We start from the raw sequence: 20,115 nt of genomic DNA on the forward strand, positions 1-20,115 counted from the left end.
CTCCGAGAGCAGATTAGAGAACATTCTCTGTTTCACGCTAAAAATAATCTCTTGAAGACACGTAGAACCTTTTATGAATTCGGGGATAAGTGTAGCAGATCACTAGCAAACGCCATACGGACTCAACGTAATCTTTCCTACATCACCGCATTATCTTCCCCTACAGGATCCAAAATTCACGATTCCGCAGAAATGTCTGAATCTTTCAGGGTATTTTATGAAGCCCTGTACAATTTACATTCTTCTCCTTCGGGAGAGCGGAACCAGAATAGCCTAGAAGCTATAGAAACGTATCTTGCGGCTGCGAAACTACCTACCCTCAATGAGGAAGAGATAAACCTGCTCTCACAGCCTATTACCGCAGATGAGCTCACAAAAGCACTAGCCAACACCCCGACGGGGAAAGCACCCGGCCCCGATGGTTTTACCATCACCTACTATAAAACTTTCCAACCTCAACTAGCAGCTCACTTCGTTACTGCCTTCAATGCCATACTAGATAACCACGCCATACCTGCAGATATCCTACAAGCCAGCATATCTGTCATCCCCAAACCTGAGAAAGACCCGCTGCTGTGCGCAAGTTACAGGCCTATCTCCCTTCTTAATTGTGATCTGAAGTTATTCACAAAAATTCTGGCTGAGCGCATGGGCTCTGTCCTACAACGCATAATACCTCTAGACCAAGCAGGTTTCATCCGTAACAGAGAGGCTCGAGACAACACTATCAGGACGATAAATGTGGTGGCTAGGGCTAAACGCCTTAACATCCCATTCATTTTGTTGTCCACGGACGCTGAAAAGGCGTTTGACAGGGTGAATTGGACTTTCCTCCTGGCCACCCTGCGACGCCTCGGCATGCCAGCCCCCATTTTATCCTGGATTTCTGCCATATACTCCTCTCCCACAGCAACTGTTAGAGTAAATGGGACTACTTCTAACCCCTTCAAGATAAGCAACGGTACGAGACAGGGATGCCCACTTTCCCCGCTCCTTTTTATAATTTCATTAGAGCCCCTATTACAACATATAAGGCTCAACCAGGACATCAAGGGAATCGTAACGAGCACTTATCATCATAAAATTGCCGCATACGCAGACGACCTGTTGTTCTACATCTCAGACCCACACACGACTCTTCCAAACTTACTATCGGTAATACGTAAATACGGGGATTTATCGGATTTCAGGATCAACCTCCAAAAGTCAGAGGCGCTAAATATCACTCTTACCCCTAGCTCCAGGGCCGCCATAAGCGGCAATTTCCCCTTCCGGTGGTCTCCCCAGGCCATTAAATATCTAGGTACAAAAATTCCCTCAGATTTACACCTCATTTATCAACTCAACTTTCAACCACTCCTGAGCGTTTTATCCTCAGATTTAGACAGATGGAGAGGCCTAGCGGTGTCCTGGTTCGGTAGATGCAATGTTTTAAAAATGAACATCATGCCGAGACTGCTCTACCTCCTTCAGGCATTGCCTGTTAGGATACCACAGGATTTTTTCCGTAAGATAAGATCAATATTCGTTAGATATGTTTGGCAGGGCAGACCGCCGAGGCTCAAGAGATCCCTATTGCAAAGACCAAAATTGAGAGGAGGCGTTGGCCTCCCTGACCCAGCACTGTATTACACAGCAGTCCACATGAACAGAGTAGTAGACTGGTGCAGGCACTCAGCACATAAGCTGTGGATTGGGTTAGAACAGGAAACAATCACGTTTCCCATTGATGGTTTACCATGGAATGGAACTCACCCCTCCAGATTCTCACCTTCCCACCCATTGCTGGAACCTACTTTGGAGGAACTCTGTAGATACTTCCAATTGGCAGAGACACCTAATTTTCCCTCCCCAATGACACCCATAATTGGACATCCAGATTTCCATCCAGGCCTCTCCGATAGGTCCTTTCGGCTCCACTCGGACCGGAGATTAGTTAGAGCCTCCTCTTTTTGTGGGCCTCTTGAATGGAAGGACCCTTCTAACATCTACTCTAGTTTCAACTCCTCCATACTGGGCAGATGGAAGATACAGCAATTGTCACACTTTCTCAGATCTCTTCCAGAGGTCAGCGGTTTCTGTAGACAACCCACACCCTTTGAGGAGCTGTGCATGGGCGAGGAACCAATTCGGAAATCTCTTTCCCAATCCTACAACATTTTATTGTCTCATACGTCCCAACAGGACCCCTCATACCTAGTGAAGTGGGAGAGAGATTTGAACACCACGTTTACAGAAGACCAGAAGACACGAATTCTCTTCTTTGCACATAAATCCTCTTTATGTAGCAAATACCAAGAAATTACCTTCAAAATCCTGACACGATGGTACAGGACACCTTCGGTGTTAGCATCCATTTTCCCGGGGCAGAGTCCCCTATGTTGGAGATGTGGCACACAAAATGGTACACTAATCCACATCTTCTGGGAATGTTCGGCCTTGACTCCTTTCTGGAGACAGGTTTTAGGAATCATTCACAAACTCACTGATGTGGATCTTCAGAACAATCCAGCGGCAGTACTCCTGAATCTGACTCCGATGTCTAGTAAGCGGTACTACAAATCTCTGCTGAAACACCTGTTGAACGCGGCCAGGGCGTGTGTTCCCAGCATGTGGAAGCAGCAGTCCCCCCCAACAGTGACACAATGGTTTGGCAGGGTCTGTGATATTCAGCAAATGGAGAGCCTCACAGCTGCTCTTAGGGAAAAGGAGGAAGAACATGACACCCGTTGGACATATTGGAATATGTTCCGCTTTTCAGACGAATACAACTCTTACACATAGATGCCCATTTTCTGGGGGCTCCAGGGCCGCGGGTCGTCGGCCTCGCCGGAATCCTACACCCACCCCTCCTTTCTTCATACCTATCTATTCCTGTTTCCTCTAATTCCTGTTGCTTTCTTCCCTTTTTTTTTTTTTTTTTTTGGCACCACTGGTGTCCTTTCTCTCTTTTTCCCCACCAGTGAGGGGGAGGGAGAGAGAAAAAACAAAAAAACAAAAAAAAATAACTCCGGATTGCAGTATCCCATTTTGGTGCCACTCCTATATTTATGGGAATGAGCACTATAATTTTTACATAATGCAATACATAGTATTAATTCACCACAGGAAAACAGAGTGCTATTTAGACCAGAGGGATAGGCTAGCGCTGCCCCTCGGGAAGGCACTACACTAGGTTGTCAGAGTACCATCGTTTGAATTATGCATAGTTTATGTCCACTACTTAATCGCGGATAGAGGGCATTCTCCCTAGCGTAGAGGAAGGAACCACTAACATACGACTACTTGCCTCGATAGCACATTTCAAAGGAACCTTGCTTGCGGTTATACCATTACATAATTTTAATTTCTCTTATCTCTTGTGTGTGAAAAATGCTAACAGAAGCAGACAAACTGATATATTGTATTGTCCATTTATATGTATTACCTGCACTCCTTAAATAAAAATTTGAAAAAAAAAAAAAAAAAAAAAGTCCAGACCTAAATCCAATTGAGAATCTGTGGCAAAACTTGAAAATTGCTTTTCACAGACGCTCCCCATCCAATCTGACAGCTTGAGGTATTTTGCAAAGAATGGGCAAAAACTTCACTCTAGGATGTGCAAAGCTGGTAGAGACATCCCCAAAAAAGACTTTCAGCTGTAATTGCAGAGAAAGGTAGTTCTACAAAGTATTGACATAGACATTGATATAGGGGAGCTGAATACAAATGCACGCCACACTTTTAACATATTTATTTGTAAAAAAAAAATTGGAAAACCATTTATTATTTTCCTTCAGCTGCTTTCATACTGGAGGCGCTTTACAGGCGCAATAGCGCTAAAAATAGTGCCTGCATATCGCCTGTAAAGAGCCTCTCCTCTCACTCCAGCGTGAAAGCCCGAGTGCTTTCACACTGGAGCGGTGCGCTTGTAGGACGGTAAAAAAAGTCCTGCAAGCAGCATCTTTGCAGCGCTGTAGGAGCGGTGTACACACCGCTCCTAAAGCACCCCCCTGCCCATTGAAATCAATGGGCAGTGGCGCTTTGTGGGCGGTTTTAACACTTTTTTCGTCTGAAATAGCAGTGCTTTACCGCCGACGCTCACCCGCCCCAGTGTGAAAGTAGCCTTCCACTTCACGATTATGTGGCACTTAGTTTTGGTCTATCACATAAAAACCCAATAAAATACATTTACGTTTTTGGTTGTAACATGACAAAATGTGATACATGTCAAGAGGTGTGAATACTTTTTCAAAGCACTGTATGCGTGTGTGTGTGTGTGTGTGTGTGGGGTTCTGAGTAATTTATTAGCACAAAAATGATGATTTAATGTCCCGTCGGACTTTGTTCAACCATTCCGACAACAAAATCCTAGGATTTTTTCCGACGGATGTTGGCTCAAACTTGTCTTGCATACACACGGTCACACAAAGTTGTCGGAAAATCCGATCGTTCTGAACGCGGTGACGTAAAACACGTACTTCGGGACTATAAACGGGGCAGTAGCCAATAGCTTTCATCTCTTTATTTATTCTGAGCATGCGTGCCACTTTGTCCATCGGATTTGTGTACACACGATCGGAAATGACAACGGATTTTGTTGTCAGAAAATTTTATATCCTGCTCTCAAACTTTGTGTCGGAAAATCCGATGGAAAATGTGTGATGGAGCCTACACACGGTCGGAATTTCCGACAACAAGGTCCTATCACACATTTTCCGTCGGAAAATCCGACCGTGTGTACGGGGCATTACATGTAGGAGTGAAATGCCAGAAACGGCTTGGGTGGCAAGTGGTTATTGAGATCCATAATCTTATCCATCAAGCCATGTAATTCTCAAGTTATGCACTAGGTGGAGCAATATATACGTAATTCCAGTGCAAACTAAAACTTAAATACCACCTAGTCTTACTATAAAAACAAATGCACCTTAGTTTTGCAAATTAAACTTATTTTTGTAGGGGTTGGCTGGGATCCATTCTGCCACTTCAAGTGACAGAAAATTCTGTGTCCACAGTGTGTGTAGAGCCTAGCTTTGACAGTCACCAGACCAGGTGTCCACACTGGAAGATTTTTTTTCCACACTTCCCATGTCAGTGTAAGCAGTAAATATTTAGAGTGCTATCTGTTGTAGTGGCATTGGTAAACACAATCAGAAGTTCTAATCCTTCTAATCCTGACAATTTGAGCATCCTTGGCTGCAGTTACACTTTCCACTGCTAGCTACCATTTTTAATAGGAGACTTAAAGTGATTGTAAAGGCAGAAGGTTTTTTATCTTCATGCATTCTATGCATGAGGATAAAAAGCCTTCTGTGTGTAGCAGCCCCCTTCAGCCCCCCTAATACTTACATGAGCCCCATCTCCATCCAGCGATTTTACAGGAGTGTCTCAGCTGCCCTGGACTCCCCTGCTTATTGGCTGAGACACAGCGTAGCACCATTGGCTTCCGCTGCTGTCAAAGTCAGTCAATGAGGAGAGAAAGAGGGCGGGCCACGGCTCCGTGTCTGAACAGACACACTGAGTTGTGGCTCGGCTCGGGTGCCCCCATAGCAAGCTGCTTGCTGTGAGAGCACTCAACAGGAGGGAGGGGCCAGGACCGCCAGTGAGGGACCCGAGAAGAGGAGGATCTGGGTAAAACCATTATTTTATGGCAGGTAAGTAGAACATGTTTGTTATTTTTAGCTAAAAAAAAAACCTGAGACTTTAGTATCACTTTAATAATTACTGTGTGTGATCCTACCTTCTCAGAATATATAGAAGGTGAACTCATGGGATTCATGATGACCATGGCAGGTCCAGCATAGGTATGTATCAGGTTGCCTCCATAGCGTTGCCGTAAAGTGTGCAGTACACTAGCCTCATTCAGGTAAACCAGCGTTGCCAAGTCTTCCACTCGATCATGGGATGGAGGATTTGCCTGTAAAAAAAATAAACAAAATATTTAGGTGTCTAATCTCATTCAAAATCACTGTATACAAACAAGACGGCCCTCCAGAATGGTTTCTGGTGAAACAAATGTCTGAGCTTAAAGCGGGGTTCCACCCAAATTTTGAGCATTATCTCTATGCGTTCTCTTCCTTGCCTAGATGCTGACATGCTGTGTAAAAAAGTTTAAATCGCCGTAATTACCTTTTTTTTTTCTAATCTTCTTAGCACTTCCTGGTTTTCCTCCCATGGGAGTAGGCGTGTTTCTAGCCTCTCCCAGACCTCCCACAGTTCCCTGGGAGCTAGTCTCAGGCTTCCCAGCATGCATTGTGCAACAGCGTCATCACAACATCTCGGTGAATGCTGGGAGCACAGCATTCACTGCATCCAGGAAATACATGCTTGTGGGCTTCAAATGCCCACAATGAAGATGGAAACCGCCTTCAGTGAATTTTATAAGTTATTCTTTACAACAAAATCGGACACAGGCGGACTTATTACACAGAACATGTGAGTAGATAATCATGAGAAGAAAAGTTTGTGAATGAACTCCAAAAAAAAAAAAAAAAGCGATAGATAGGTGGACCCCCGCTTTAAAGGGTAATTCTCCTGTACAGAATACAGTGCAGAATTATAAGGACTAATGGCTGATGCTAGCATGAGAGTCAATATAAAAGACCTAGATGAGGAAATGAGGGCCTTTTCGAAGCCTGTTCCAACTATTATATAGGGGATGATTCTTGTAACCTCAATAGTCCACAGTTATCCCTGACTTCCTGGATGGTTTCAAGATTTTTAGAATTTCCCCTGAAAATGTGTTCAAATTGACCAACATTATTAAACATCTCTTTAGTTACACGGTAAACTCAATACTTGGGCTCAATCCACTAAGAAATATGCACAGTCTACTGTAGAGGAAATCTTCACATTCATTTGTCAGATTTGTTTGTGTTCAAACATGAGGCACGGTAAATGGAATGGCACAGGTTATTGCATGGCCTCTGTCAGTGGTCTGAGAACTAACATTTCCTGTGAAGAAACTACAGATCCCACAATCCCTGGGTCTCTCAGTCTAGTGCTCTGGAGTAATTAGATCAAACACAAGCAGGCAGAGTAATGAAGGGAAGAAATGTGTTTTTATCACATTGGAACTCCAAGATTTGTGATGCAACACAGAGGAAATGCAGAGGCATGGATTGGATGCTGTGTGACCTGGAACAAGAAGTTGCCTGTTCCTTTAGCAAATAGGGAAAAGTTAGGTGAATGAATACATGGACATAAGGGAATCTATTAGCCATAACACTACAAATTGCAGCCACAACACGAGTCCATCGTTACAAGGTAAGACCGGCAAACACATTAGGAATACAACTACACTAATCCCTAATTAAAAGATCAAAAACATTTGAAAGAGTACAAGGTCTCTAAAGCCGTGGTCATGGGATGCTCCAGTCCTGAGTCTTCTCTCCTCTTTTGTTTACATGAGGTAGGGTCCTTTTTCATGTGTCCACGTCACTGCCCGCATGATGTGGATCTCAGTTTCAGTCTCATATATAGACTGACGCACCTCCATTCCTTATATTACATGAAAGCCAAATTAAGATTTTATATATAGATGTGTAAATGTACCTCTTAAAAGTCCCATGGGCATTTCATTTTGGGTTTCCTGCATAATGTGGACACCTCCTTTTTGCTGTCCAGCAGACCCACCCATTACAGACTGACTGCAGATCACTAAAGGTAAGAGGATACAAGACCAGTCACCTTGCACAAGCTGAAAATAACAACAGTGACCGGTCTTTGGTACAGGAAACTCCAGCACAGAGTCAAAGTGCAGGGTTTTTATTATCCTGGATTACTGCACAGATCTGGAAGAAATACACAAAGGGTACCAAGAGTCAGTTAAGAATACACATGCCTCTTGTATTTAGATGATCTTTGTTTGGCCCAGATACCAGCTTTAAAGTGGTTCTAAAAGCAGTTTTTTTTCTTAGTATAGAAAGCATGTTATACTTACCTACTTCGTGCAACGGCATTGTACAGAGCGGTCCCCTACCTCCACATTTGGATTTCCCCATTAGCGTTCTCAGATCCTCTTCTTCCCCGAGTGCCCCAATAGCAAGCCCTGTGCTGAGGGGGCACTCGTGCGGGTGTGAGCCCAGACAAGGCTGTGTGCATCAATCAGGGCTGCTGTTAGAAATCACGGGGCCCGATACAGCCTACCTGACAGCGCCCCGCCGGTCAAAAGTGACTGAGGACATAGATTTATCAGTCCCTTTCTCTGCTGCACAAATTAATGAATATGAATTGCTCTGATGCTTCCTGCTCATTCACAAACTGAAGCATAGTAAAGTAAAAAGTTTACTATGCTTGTGATGAGTGGACACAGGAGTGACTGGTACTGATTGCTCACTGTGTGCATTCAGGAAAGTAAGGGGCCAGTAAATGACATTTACCGGCCCCTTCCCCTGCTCTCCATTCTGAAACACCCCTCTGTGTACCCACAGCAGTTACCGGCAAGAGAGGAGGGAAGCCAGCAGCGCTGTGGGGAAAAGGAGCACACAACGGGGCCAGGACAGCAGATAGAAGGGGCACATGTGCTAGGACCAATCCCCCTGCAATGCAGCCAAATGGAGGAAGAGGAGGAGAAGCTGGCAGCGCTGCAGGGGAGGCAGAAGAGGATTGGTGTCTGCAATAAGACAGTACAGCCAGCCCTCCTGCTCAGCAGGTGCCTGAGCCCCCCCCCCCTTTTAAACTGATGAGGCCCAGGCCCAGCTGCCTGTACTGCCTTATCAGCGGCCCTGGTGTCCATAGACATAAACAGCGCAGCTGTGCCACGTGCCTGCTATGTCGACACAGGATTTGACTAACAGCAGCAGGTGCCAATAGCTCCCATTGCTCTCAATGTATCTTGTGACTGAGAAGAGGAAAAGAGCAGTGCTGCTGCAGACAGGGACCACACTGAATCTAGAGAGGACTCAGGTAAATGTTTAGGGAGAGAGAGGGGAAGGAACAGGTAGTAGGAAATGTTTTACTTTAAAGCAACCACCTTAAATAAATGCATTTCTGTGTGCCCAGGGAGCCTTCTGATCCAAGAATTCCCTAGTTGATTTCAGACTAGGATTCGTTCAACTTCCTCTCTGTGCAATACTATTCAAGGAGCCTCCTAATCATTGCTAATCATGCTCTCGCTGGACAATAGAACAATAGGGGAGACCTGATAGAATTACAAGTAAGCATTGTGCACCCAGGATCAGCTGGCTTTCAAAGCACACAAATGTTTAGTCAATGATGCAGACACCTCGTGCTACCTATTTTTGGGACATGCCCTAGCTTAGGAAAGTGATACAGGAGGAGTTTGAATACGATATAATATGGCAATATGAGGGTATAATGTAACCAGTTGTATGCATTACATGTATGTACTTTACATGGAAAAACCTACCTTTTCAATGTCATCTTCATCCACGTCCAGTATACTCCCATCATGCTCCAGTCGAATTTTTTCTTTTCCTTCAGGTAGATTGCCGTTTTCAGCATTCAGTTTATTTGCTGCAAGAAAAAGACAAGATGAATATCAATGAAGTTATACCAAATAAGTAACATGAAATTATCTAGGAGGTGCTTTCACTGCATGTTTGTGTCCAGTTATTTGTAAGGTGATGCTAAATTTGCACTACCTTCACCTATGATTATAGGACAATTCGTCAGGGAACTTGAGTGATCTTCATATAGGCGGTTGGATTTTGGGATTAGAATATTTTCTGCTTGGTGACAACTATAATGATGATTGAAAAGGAATCAAGCCATAATACAGTCACACATTGCAGATGGTCATAGTGCTGTCTAAAGAAATATACTTCACATGAAGGCTGAACGATCAAACCAACCAGATTGCAGTGATCATTTTGGCCTGATTATAAGTACCCTAAATTCACATACTCCAAAATACAGGCAATAGGTGGAGGGTAGCAACAGGAAAAAGGTGTACACCTAAAAGTGTTACTAAACCCAGGACCCTGCATACACTATATCTGGTCTCCCACAGTACACAGAACATGGAAATGCAATTATTTTAGTAAATATAAACGGCTAAATACCTTTTCTCATCAGCAGTATATAGCAGTCTTGTGACTTCTATCAGTGTCCAGCAGAGCACTGGTTAAAACTTGTAGGAGTTTTCATTCTCCCCTGATTGTCCTATGAGGCTGCAATTCCCCTGACCCTCTGTCTGGGCAGTGCTGATTGGCCCTGTGCTGATCACATGCACTCTCCCAAGAAAATAACAAAACAAAAAAAACTCTCTAGCAATACACACCAAACTGAGCATGTGCAGCTTGCCCCCAAGGCTCTGTTCTATCAGCAAATGCTTTGGGGACTGTGAAAGAAGGGGAGGATCAGAGAAGACAAGATCAAACAGCCTTTTTACTCAATGCAGACAATCCCTTAGGTTCCATAGTGAGTATAACAAGCACGTTTTACTGCATATACAGACTGATTTAACTGTTGTGGGTTTAGTAACCCTTCAAAATATTGTGTCCTTGCCCATGAAGGGCAAAGTGACCGTGTCTCTAGAGATGGCATCCCTGTTCTCTATATACTTACCTTGTGGTGCCTCACAGCTCTTTGCTCCTTTGCAGTCAGTGCTGGGATTAGCTGTGAAAAGTAACCCAGGGGAGTGGTGATTTCACGCCACCTGTCATGTGACAGTGTTCAGGCTTACTGGTTGGCTGCTAGGCCTGGGTACTGACACAAGGGAGCTGAATTCCTGGAAGTCTATACGCAGGGGCTGTAGAGGAGCAAGAAGCTGTGAGGGAGCATAGCTGGCCCAATGTAAGCTCACATATCTGATATCCAAAGGGGCACTGGGGATGCTGAAAATCACTGTAGTAGTTGTCACTACATACAGTGAGAGCTGCAAACTTATGGGTTCTGTGCAAGTGGCTTCCCCCTCTGCAAAATTCACTTTTTTGAATAAAAAAAAATAACACAACAGTAAAGTTAGCCCAATTTTTTTTATATTGTGAAATATAATGTTATGCCAAGTAAATTGATACCCATGTCACGCTTCAAAATTGCGCCCACTCGTGGAATGGCGTCAAACTTTTACCCTCAAAAATCTCCATAGGCGACGTTTAAAAAATTCTACAGGTTGCAGGTTTTGCTTTACAGAGGAGGTCTAGGGCTAGTGTCAAGTTCTCGGTGTGAGGCCGGATTGCTGAGAGGGCGCCCCTTGCGACTAAGTGCAGCGCAACCCTGGGAGTGAGACACGGAGTATGATGCCCAAAGGTGCACGGATTGCCGGATGCTGATGGCCGGATTGCTGAGAGTTGGTGGGGTGCGTTGGGCAACCGTGCGTGGAAGTATTCCAGTGGAGAGACCAGGAACAAGGTCAAGGCAGGCCAAGGGTCAAGTACCATAGGAGCAGACCGAGAGAGGCACAACAGGGTTAATCAGGAACAGAGTCAGTAACCAGGCCGGAAGTCAAGACCGTTCAGACAAGCGAAGGTACAGGGGTACAGACAGAAGCGTAGTCGAGTCCAAGCCAGGGGTCGGTGCAGGCGGAAATCAGGGTAACTCAGGCAAGCCGAGAAGTAACAGGAACCAGGTAATCAGATACAGGTAGCAGGTACTGGGAACACAGGGAGCTGATGACAATCCAGCAACTTGCATACCACTGCAGCAGGTTTAAATAGGCCAGAGGGTGCCAAACACTGTTACTGTGCACGCGCCCGTGCGGGCATCTGCGGGCACCTGCCATAACGCATCTGCGTGTCCCCGTTGTCGCGTGCCCACGTGCGCGCATGCACACGGGGATGCGCCTGCCGCGACCATGACTGTTACTGGCAGGATCGTCAGTCCTCAGATTACTTCCTTGACAGCTAGAATTATTGCTCTCGCTCTACCGGTCACGGCGATACTTCACATGTGTGGTTTGACCACCAATTTCATATGCTGGCGCTACTCACGTATGGGTTCACTTCTGAGCGCAAGCTCGTCGGGACGGGGGGGTTTAAAAAATTTTGTTTATTTTTATTATTTATTTTACATGATTTTATTTATTTTTACACTGTTTTAAAAAAAAAAAAAAAAAAAAATTGTGTCACTTTTATTCCTATTACAAGGAATGTAATATGTAATAGAAAAAAGCATGACAGGACCTCTTAAATATGAGATCTGGGGTCAAAAAGACCTCAGATCTCATATTTACACTAAAATGCAATTTAAAAAAAAAAAAAAAGTCATTTAAAAAAATGACATTGAAAAAAATGTGCCTTTAAGACGTAAGGACGGAAGTGGCGTTTTGACGTCGCTTCCGCCCAGCAGTGTCATGGAGACGAGTGGGTGCCATCTTAGCCTCACTCGTCTCCAGGCACAGAAGGGAGACAGACGCGATCGCCTCCGCCACTACCGACGGCTCCGGTAAGCGGCGGAGGGCACCAGATCGTGGCGGGAGGGGTTGCCTCTCTCCCGCCACCGATAAAAGTGATCTCGCGGCGAATCCCCTGTAGAGACCACTTTTATCTGAAAGCCGACTGCCGCACGAAAACGGGGTTAGGGCAGCTAGCTGCTGCCATAACAACGATATCTGCCGCCAAACTTTGGACATACATCGGCGTGCAGCAGTCGGCAAGTGGTTAATCATATGATTAAGCACCATATATGGTGTGAAACGCGTTAGTTGTGCAGTTGGTCTGTATCTACATATAATGCTTTGATTTCTACTTTTTACAAAATAAAGGTGAATATTGGAGTGTGGCTATCCAGCATCAATTTTTGTTTCTATGGCACGGGCTACTACAAAATTTACATAATCCGTAGTGACCCTCTGGATAGCAGATCGAGCCAAGATGGTCCAATTGAAGAATGCAAAATTATTATTCCTGAAGTTTAGCTCTAAGGAGCCAAGGAAGAAGGAAATTCTGTAGTCCTTGGGTTTAGATACAATTTAATTGATTTTTTTTTTTAAATAACAAATTTGCACCACAGGAGAGTTGGGGCATAAATGAGAAAAAAAAACTGTTTTAGGACAAATTCACAGCACAAATCAGTTTTAACTTAATTTCCATTAAAATGCCCTGGCAAGCTTATATCTGCAAACAGACACTTCAAGCACAAACAGACTTCATTCCACAAACAGGCCATGTATATTAATATGTTTAAGAGAATTAGTTAGTATAGACCTTCCAGGCAACATGATACGTAGTTAATAAAGTACTTTGTATTCAGATTCACTAGGCACAGCCTTGGCTATTTAAAGTTATGGTGATGGGGCATGAAACATATTCATTTGAATGCCCAGATAGTAAAATTTGTATTGAGAACAGCTTGATAAAATCATGCCAAGTCTCATTAAGGATCACTACTGAAAATGAGATCCAGAATATCAGACAATATAAAAGTCCTCAACTCATTTATAAGCCATTATTACCATAACACATCAGTAAAGTACTGCTTCTGCTTCAAAGTCACTCCTAGGGACAAAGGCAAACATATTTACAGTAATATTCATGATAATAATCAGCACTGTGGGCCCCTAGGGACACACTTTGAAACCTCCTTCTTGCGTACGAGAGTAGAATCCAGACTCCCTGCCATTAGATGAAGGATCTGCATGTGAATTACGAAATGTAAGGATTTTTTCAAATATGATTTTAAGTCACCAATAACCATCTTTTTCTCAACAGAGTGGAAAAGTGGTCATCTCTGGGTCCTGGGTGTGAATCAACCAAGGAAATCTGCATGAAATTTGTATTATAAACCCATAAGTTTGCAATCCAAAACCCTAAAAAGTAGGTTAATTGTTTTCCTCCCAAATTGGCCATAGTGTGTGGTAGGGATATTCGATTGTGAGCTATTTGGGGGGGCAGGGACTGAGGCGAAAAGATTTATGTACTCAGTAATGTGTAATACACCAGTACTGAATACGTATTGTATAAAAGCAATAAAAGCATTAAAAGCATTGTTTTCGGTAACTGAAAAACAATACATAGTTATAAGTTTAGGTCAAATGAAATTGCAAAGGGTTTACAGCCTCAAAAACTGCCTTGGTTTTCTCAGAACTGTGCCGATTTTAGTGACAATATTCTGTTTGAAAATATGCCTGAAAATATAGGCTGTTGATATTCTGATGATCCAATGGTCTCCTAATAAAGCCCAATATACCCAGTAGGCTCATGGGCCATCGGAGACTAAATTAAGTTGCTGCCGTGATCAGAGACTATCAACTGAAGGCTCACGTCTCCAGCTGAAGTTTCTTTGCCCTGATGTAGGCTTAAAGTGTTTGTAGGTTTGAACGCTCTCAGCATACTTATATACTAATGGCAGGAGGTGGAATTGGAAAACAGCAATTTACTGGGGTCAATTTACTACTACTGGAGAGCGCAAGATCTGGTGCAGCTCTGCACATAAACCACGGAGAGTCCAGGTTTTTGTCAAACCTTAAATTGAACAAGCTGAAGTTAGAAGCAGATTGGCTGCCATGCATAGCTGCACCAGATTTTGCACTCTCCAGTTTTAGTAAATCACCCCACTAACTCCCTCCTGCATTAGGTGGTATCAGGGGAGAGGAATCAAAACAAAATTTCATAACATACCAAGAGAGAATCCTTCTTTGTGAACCAGCCACACTTTCTCGGTCTCATACCAGTTCTGCTCAGCAGAGATCTGTTCCTCTGTTTTTGCCTGTAAGGAAAAGACAATCTCCATTATTATGAATTCATTAAAAAAAAGGCCAGTCTTACAAGATGCTACACACTCCGAAACTTAGCACAGCCTGATTTCATAACACACAATGGGAAAACCCTTTCACAATCAAGGAGAATGTACATGAATGAGCATGAAGGCACTGCACACTCATGAAAATACACAAACACATGCATAATAAAGTGATAACACATACCAAAACACATACCTAAAATTATTAAAAGGAAAAAAAAAACACACACACACACAGCTCAAACAAATCTACTCGAACCCTGCCTCTTCACAAAAAAAAAATCTAAATATCTTTATTAAAAATCAAAACTTACAGAAGATTTGATTAAGCAAGTATAAATTTGTGCACCAGTTCCATCACAGGTGAGAAAAACTGGCCTTGCATTCAAAGCATTCCAGAAAAAAAAAAACTGCAAAAAGACTTACTTTAGATTATGTGTCATAAAACTCAAGTACCGACATTTCGGGGACAGCAAGGCACGTAATTGGGTTTTATGGCATGTGATTGTAATTAATTTGTCTTTGCATCCTTATTTACTAGTGTGTTGGCCATTTCTTCTTATTGCGAAGTAATATTAACCTGACGATGCTCCCTTCCCTATTATATTCAATCCCAGTTTACTGTTCCTTTAATGGAACAAGTTACCATAATAAAAACACTGGCATGCACTAAACACGCAAACACAGCACATCGTAAGGAAGAACAGCACATGGCAGCAGGTAGTTCTGAGAAAAATAAATTTAAGATGATGATCTGTATGGTAAGGGCAACTACACATTGTCTGGTCAAGGAAAGGTAAGGGAGGCACATTGTCTGGTACAGGCCTAATTTAGTCACATCCTGCAATGACTGGGAGAGATCAGACAAGTAGAAGTTTCTTTGGGGGCAAAAACAACCCTTACCCTACCAACCATAATCTTAGGTTGTATGGAAAGCTTTGGTAAATGTATGCCTATTCTTTATTTTCTATGCAGAAATGAGAACGAAGTGTTGGTCTGACTGCATTTAGGAAAAAGCAGATGCAATAACCTATCAATTTAATGCATTTTAATCAAGCAGGATAGTAACAGAACTAAATGTAGCTTAGGTTATTATTATGAAAGGGTGACTCAATGAACAGAGATGCATTTGTGGCTTGACAGCAGTACATCTGCCAACTGTCAAAATACCCAAACTGTGTCTGCATCGGATAGGAAATCAGGCGGCTGACAGGACTATCCACTAAGTGGATTTTGGCTGGTTCATCAAGAACTGGTCGAAATTTGAACAGTGTATGGCCAGCTTTAACCCGAGTAACAAAACACAATTCAGACAGTAATTGGACATTTGCAGAGTGAACCCAGAGGACACTACAGCTAGCTGTGTTCTATTGTCTAAACGAGCCTCTTAACCTTTTTATTATAAAAGGAACCCTTAAAACCAATTCATCAAGGGCACTGGGAAAAACGCCCCCTGCATTGGTGGTCAGAACACTTTTAGAAAGCTAAAGCAATTGTAGGTTTCATGCCACTGGTTCTGCAAAATAGTTTTGGCCCTGATATTATGGAGGCACCATCAGATGGGAGGTCAATTAGCTACAGTTCAAGGAACTACCAACCTCTGGAGGAACCCTGGTTGAGAATGGTTTGCCTAACCTATAATGCTTATGGTTTATGATAAAGAGTTCAAGGTGTGGCACCAGGTGACCTCTGTTCCCACATTAAAAGAGAAGTAAAAAAAAAAAAAAAAAAAAAAAAAAAAAAAACACCTTATACTCACCTTTGAGCATGGCTGAGCAGGAAGCACTATATATCAAATACAGCAGAAGAACATTCATTCTTTGTCCTTAACACACCACATTCAAATTATTTGAGAGTCTGGTGTATTAAAAAGGACAGCAAAATAAAAATAAAAATTCCAAACCTGCTTCATATGACTGACTGATGACTAAATGAACTGAATTGTGTAAAACCTAGTCTTTGGCTGGCCATAGTGGATTGGGGATTCACTCCCACTAAGCTATTGTATTCTGCCAGTGGTGAGCATTCCCCACTGGCAAAATACAATAATTAGTGTTGCCGGCTAGTCAGCGGCACTGATCGGTAAACACCTGACAGGCTGGTTGTATGCAAGTTGATTAATCAGCTTGTGTACAACCAGCTAGACCTTATGTGAATTGAAATACGAACAGTCCCTGCTGAACCGGCTCGAATTTCAGTCCATGTATGGTTGGCTGTAGTCTTTAAATCCTATTGATTTTGCACATTTAAGTTCCTTACCATCCTGCGTGCTAAATTCAGCCTGAAATAGTTGTAGAGCTTATATTTGTGCAGTTCTGCAAAGGAATAGTACATTGTGCGGATGTATATTAGATTAATCATTGGAAAATGGACAATGGATATGATAATGTGACGACTAACCTGCTATCATGGATCAGGTAATTTCAGGAAAGACATTAACACACAACAAAACAACAGCATAACACATCACCAGCCAACCTGAGGCAGAGCACCGGGTGAGCTCAGAGGCGAAGCTGGGGCATCTTCCGTGGCACCATGTGAGGACGACTGGCAACAGGAAGGCAAGCAAGTCTAGTTAGTGGTTACTGCATAGCCAGTCCAGGAGCCACAAAAAGCTAGTGATGACTCTAACTTCACCGATGCTGAAATGCAGCTTGTATTATCTACACTGCAGCAAACGGGAAAACAACTACAACATGATAACATTACTTAGTCTATGGTGAAGAGTTTATATAAAGGGAGTAAATCAGATGTATGAAGAATTTAAAAAAAATAGAACTAAATATAAATATGCAGATGGAAATACATGAATAAAACAGAAGATTGATTGTTGTTATACCAGGAGGTCCTTAGATATATTATGTAGCCATTTTTCAAGAATGGGCACCTTACTACAGCTTTGGGACCACTCCAAAAATGTGATTCTTAAGCTACCAGTATACTCACCGATTTTTATTTGCTAAACAAAAAGGAATTTTAACCGAATCCTCAATCCACGCTAAACAGCATGGATGCACAAATCTGCCCTCTGCCAGCTATTGTATTCTGACAGCCTGTACTCAACTGTCAAAATACCCAAATAGTGGCTGCATCTGACTGGATGCAGTCACTGATTAGTCCATTTTCAACCTGTCTCCTTCCACAAAATTCGACTGAACAATCGACTTTTGTCAAAAATCGGGTGGTGCTGACAGAGACTTCGTTTTAGAAAGATTTAGTTTTGGAAGTGGTTTGACATCCACACCATTATTTCAGTTCGTAAATTTGTGAAACTGAAGGGAAGAGCTGGGGAGTAGAGAGATAGATTTGCATTTCATCACAAAGGAGGGGGTATTGGAATCCATGCAAGAAGATGTAGATAAGAGAAGAGCAGGGGTCTGAGGAGGTCCCCTATGAAGAGGAGAGATGGGGAGATAGAGTTGTAATTGACATGGAAGAAGCACTTCAATAGATAAGAGGAGAACCAGGAAAGAGCAGAATATGAGTGTTTCCACTCTAGACCACCTAAGAGCATTAAAACAGATGTATGTTTCAGAAAGGCTACAAGTCTGCATTTATTGGGAAAATTAAACTACCACCATTGAAAACTGACCATAAAAACGAATTTGAGAATATCTGTCAGAAGTTTGTGTGAATATGGACCATATAAGTATGCAACAGTACACATTTTGTTTTTCTTTTCTTAGTATTATTAAAACACAGGCATGCACAAGGCTTTTTTTTATGATAAATGACTTGGTGACATTTTAGTATTCACAGTTCTGCAAGTCAATCTAGACCATCTATATAGGAATAAAAGTTATAGGCCATGTATAGTACATATAAGGCCTCTTATACACGGGTGTAATAATTTACTGATGTTTTTACGCAGAATCTTACTGGCAGAAAGGTCCTGAGTAAACAATACAAGTTTATGATACGTATATACACGTATACATATGTAAAACTCTTCACCCTACTGCAAGGATTTAATTACTGCACTCAAACGTTAAATTTTCTTAATTTTTTTTATTTTTACGGCTTTGAATGCATTGCTGCATTATAGATCGTTACGCAACTATATGCATTGCCTCATAGACAACAATGCACCAATGTTCAAATCCATACAAAAAAAAAAGGGAAAGAAAATGCAACAAGGCTACAAATGTAGCTTTTTCCCCCTTGAAAATGTATTTTTATTGCTTTAAATGTGGCTTTTTCATTTTCGCAAGTATGAAATAGGCCTTAGACTTGATATAAATGAAATCCATACAGAGAGAATATGTAGGCTGCTACTGCTAGTCTTTCCTTCTCAAAATGTTGGTTGTCTGGCCATCATTCTGATCCAATGGCTTTGAATACAGAACAAATAAGCACATCTTTCTAATGAGTTCAGCAATAGCAGACCCCATATTTCTCTCAGTAGAAGACTCTTTAATAATTTTTCAGAAATAGCAATAATGTGCAGTAAATTTCAGCAACATCAAAGCAAAGTTCTTGTTGGATTCTGCACTGTGTCATCAATGAATGCCCCAAGTCACCAGGAGAGGGTTAGATTGCACACATGCACATCATGCAGAAAGGAAAGGCTGGGATGTAGGTGGAGGTTAGTCATGGGCAGGAAGGACATGTGAAGAGAGCCTTACACTCCAGCATGACACACGCGCACAGACACCAGCCCAGATGTGGACAGAAGACGAGGCTAGGTTGGCAGACAGATCCTGGGGGTACAGTACCTGGCTCTGAGGAGAAGAGCAAGAGGCTGCTGGTTCCAGCTATGGCAGCAAGAAGATGAAAGAAAGCAAAGATGAGCAACCAGAGAAAACATCAGATACCAGAACAGCAGATGGAACACTGTAGACAACTATTACCAGGAATGCTGATATCACATTAACCTGCAAGTGTGATTCTATTTACGAGGTACAGGAAAGCACAAGTATGCACCATCATTTTTAATCTAAATCAGAGAAAGGGATGTCTTCTTCTCTACACTACTAGCAGATAACATCTGATATCAAAGAAGCAGGACCTTGAAGTATGGATGCATTTTCAAAGCTAAAATAATTAAAAACTGGAATATAAGTCCCACTTCAGCCAAAATGTTTTTTTTATTATTTTTTTTTCTTTTGGATATACAGTAAAACCTTTGATTGCAAGCATAATCCGTTCCGGAAGCATGCTTGTAATCCAAAGGACTTGTATATCAAAGCGAATCTCCACATAAGAAATAATGGAAACTCAAATGATTCGTTTCACAACCATTTATTCATAAATCCTTCAGTTTATACTCCACAAAAAAAAGATTCTAGCAATGCGATAGGTTTTGTAACCATAAGATGTCCATCCACAAGTGGAAGCCTCCACAAGGGGATTAGAAGCAAAATCCAGCAGGAGCTACAAAGTGTAAAAGAGAAGAGAGGCGCTTCTAAATGTAGCAATATGGGTACACTTAATGAAGGTACAACATTTAGCAACTCACATGGTTGATGATTAAAAGAGGCACATTTAAGT

General features: G+C 42.4%; 1 protein-coding gene across 17 annotated transcripts in view; it reads right to left on the minus strand.

Moving 5' to 3' along the window:
• The window catches only part of MYO18A (myosin XVIIIA), a 498,725-nt gene that overhangs the window by 309,881 nt on the left and 168,729 nt on the right, over positions 1 to 20,115 (minus strand). For 7 of the 17 annotated variants that reach the window (XM_073616821.1, XM_073616820.1, XM_073616823.1 and 4 more), the window contains exons 3-7: positions 19,251 to 19,379; positions 17,104 to 17,172; positions 14,505 to 14,592; positions 9,353 to 9,459; positions 5,723 to 5,899 (exon numbers count right to left, since the gene is read on the minus strand). In XM_073616821.1, coding sequence (XP_073472922.1) covers positions 5,723 to 5,899; positions 9,353 to 9,459; positions 14,505 to 14,592; positions 17,104 to 17,172; positions 19,251 to 19,379 — 570 coding nt within the window. The remainder of the gene's footprint in view (positions 1 to 5,722; positions 5,900 to 9,352; positions 9,460 to 14,504; positions 14,593 to 17,103; positions 17,173 to 19,250; positions 19,380 to 20,115) is intronic. The other 10 variants (XM_073616818.1, XM_073616817.1, XM_073616815.1 and 7 more) reach the window with 4 other exon arrangements.

The sequence above is a fragment of the Aquarana catesbeiana genome, linkage group LG02 (assembly GCF_042186555.1).
Source record: "Aquarana catesbeiana isolate 2022-GZ linkage group LG02, ASM4218655v1, whole genome shotgun sequence".
NCBI classification, from domain to species: Eukaryota; Metazoa; Chordata; class Amphibia; order Anura; family Ranidae; genus Aquarana; species Aquarana catesbeiana.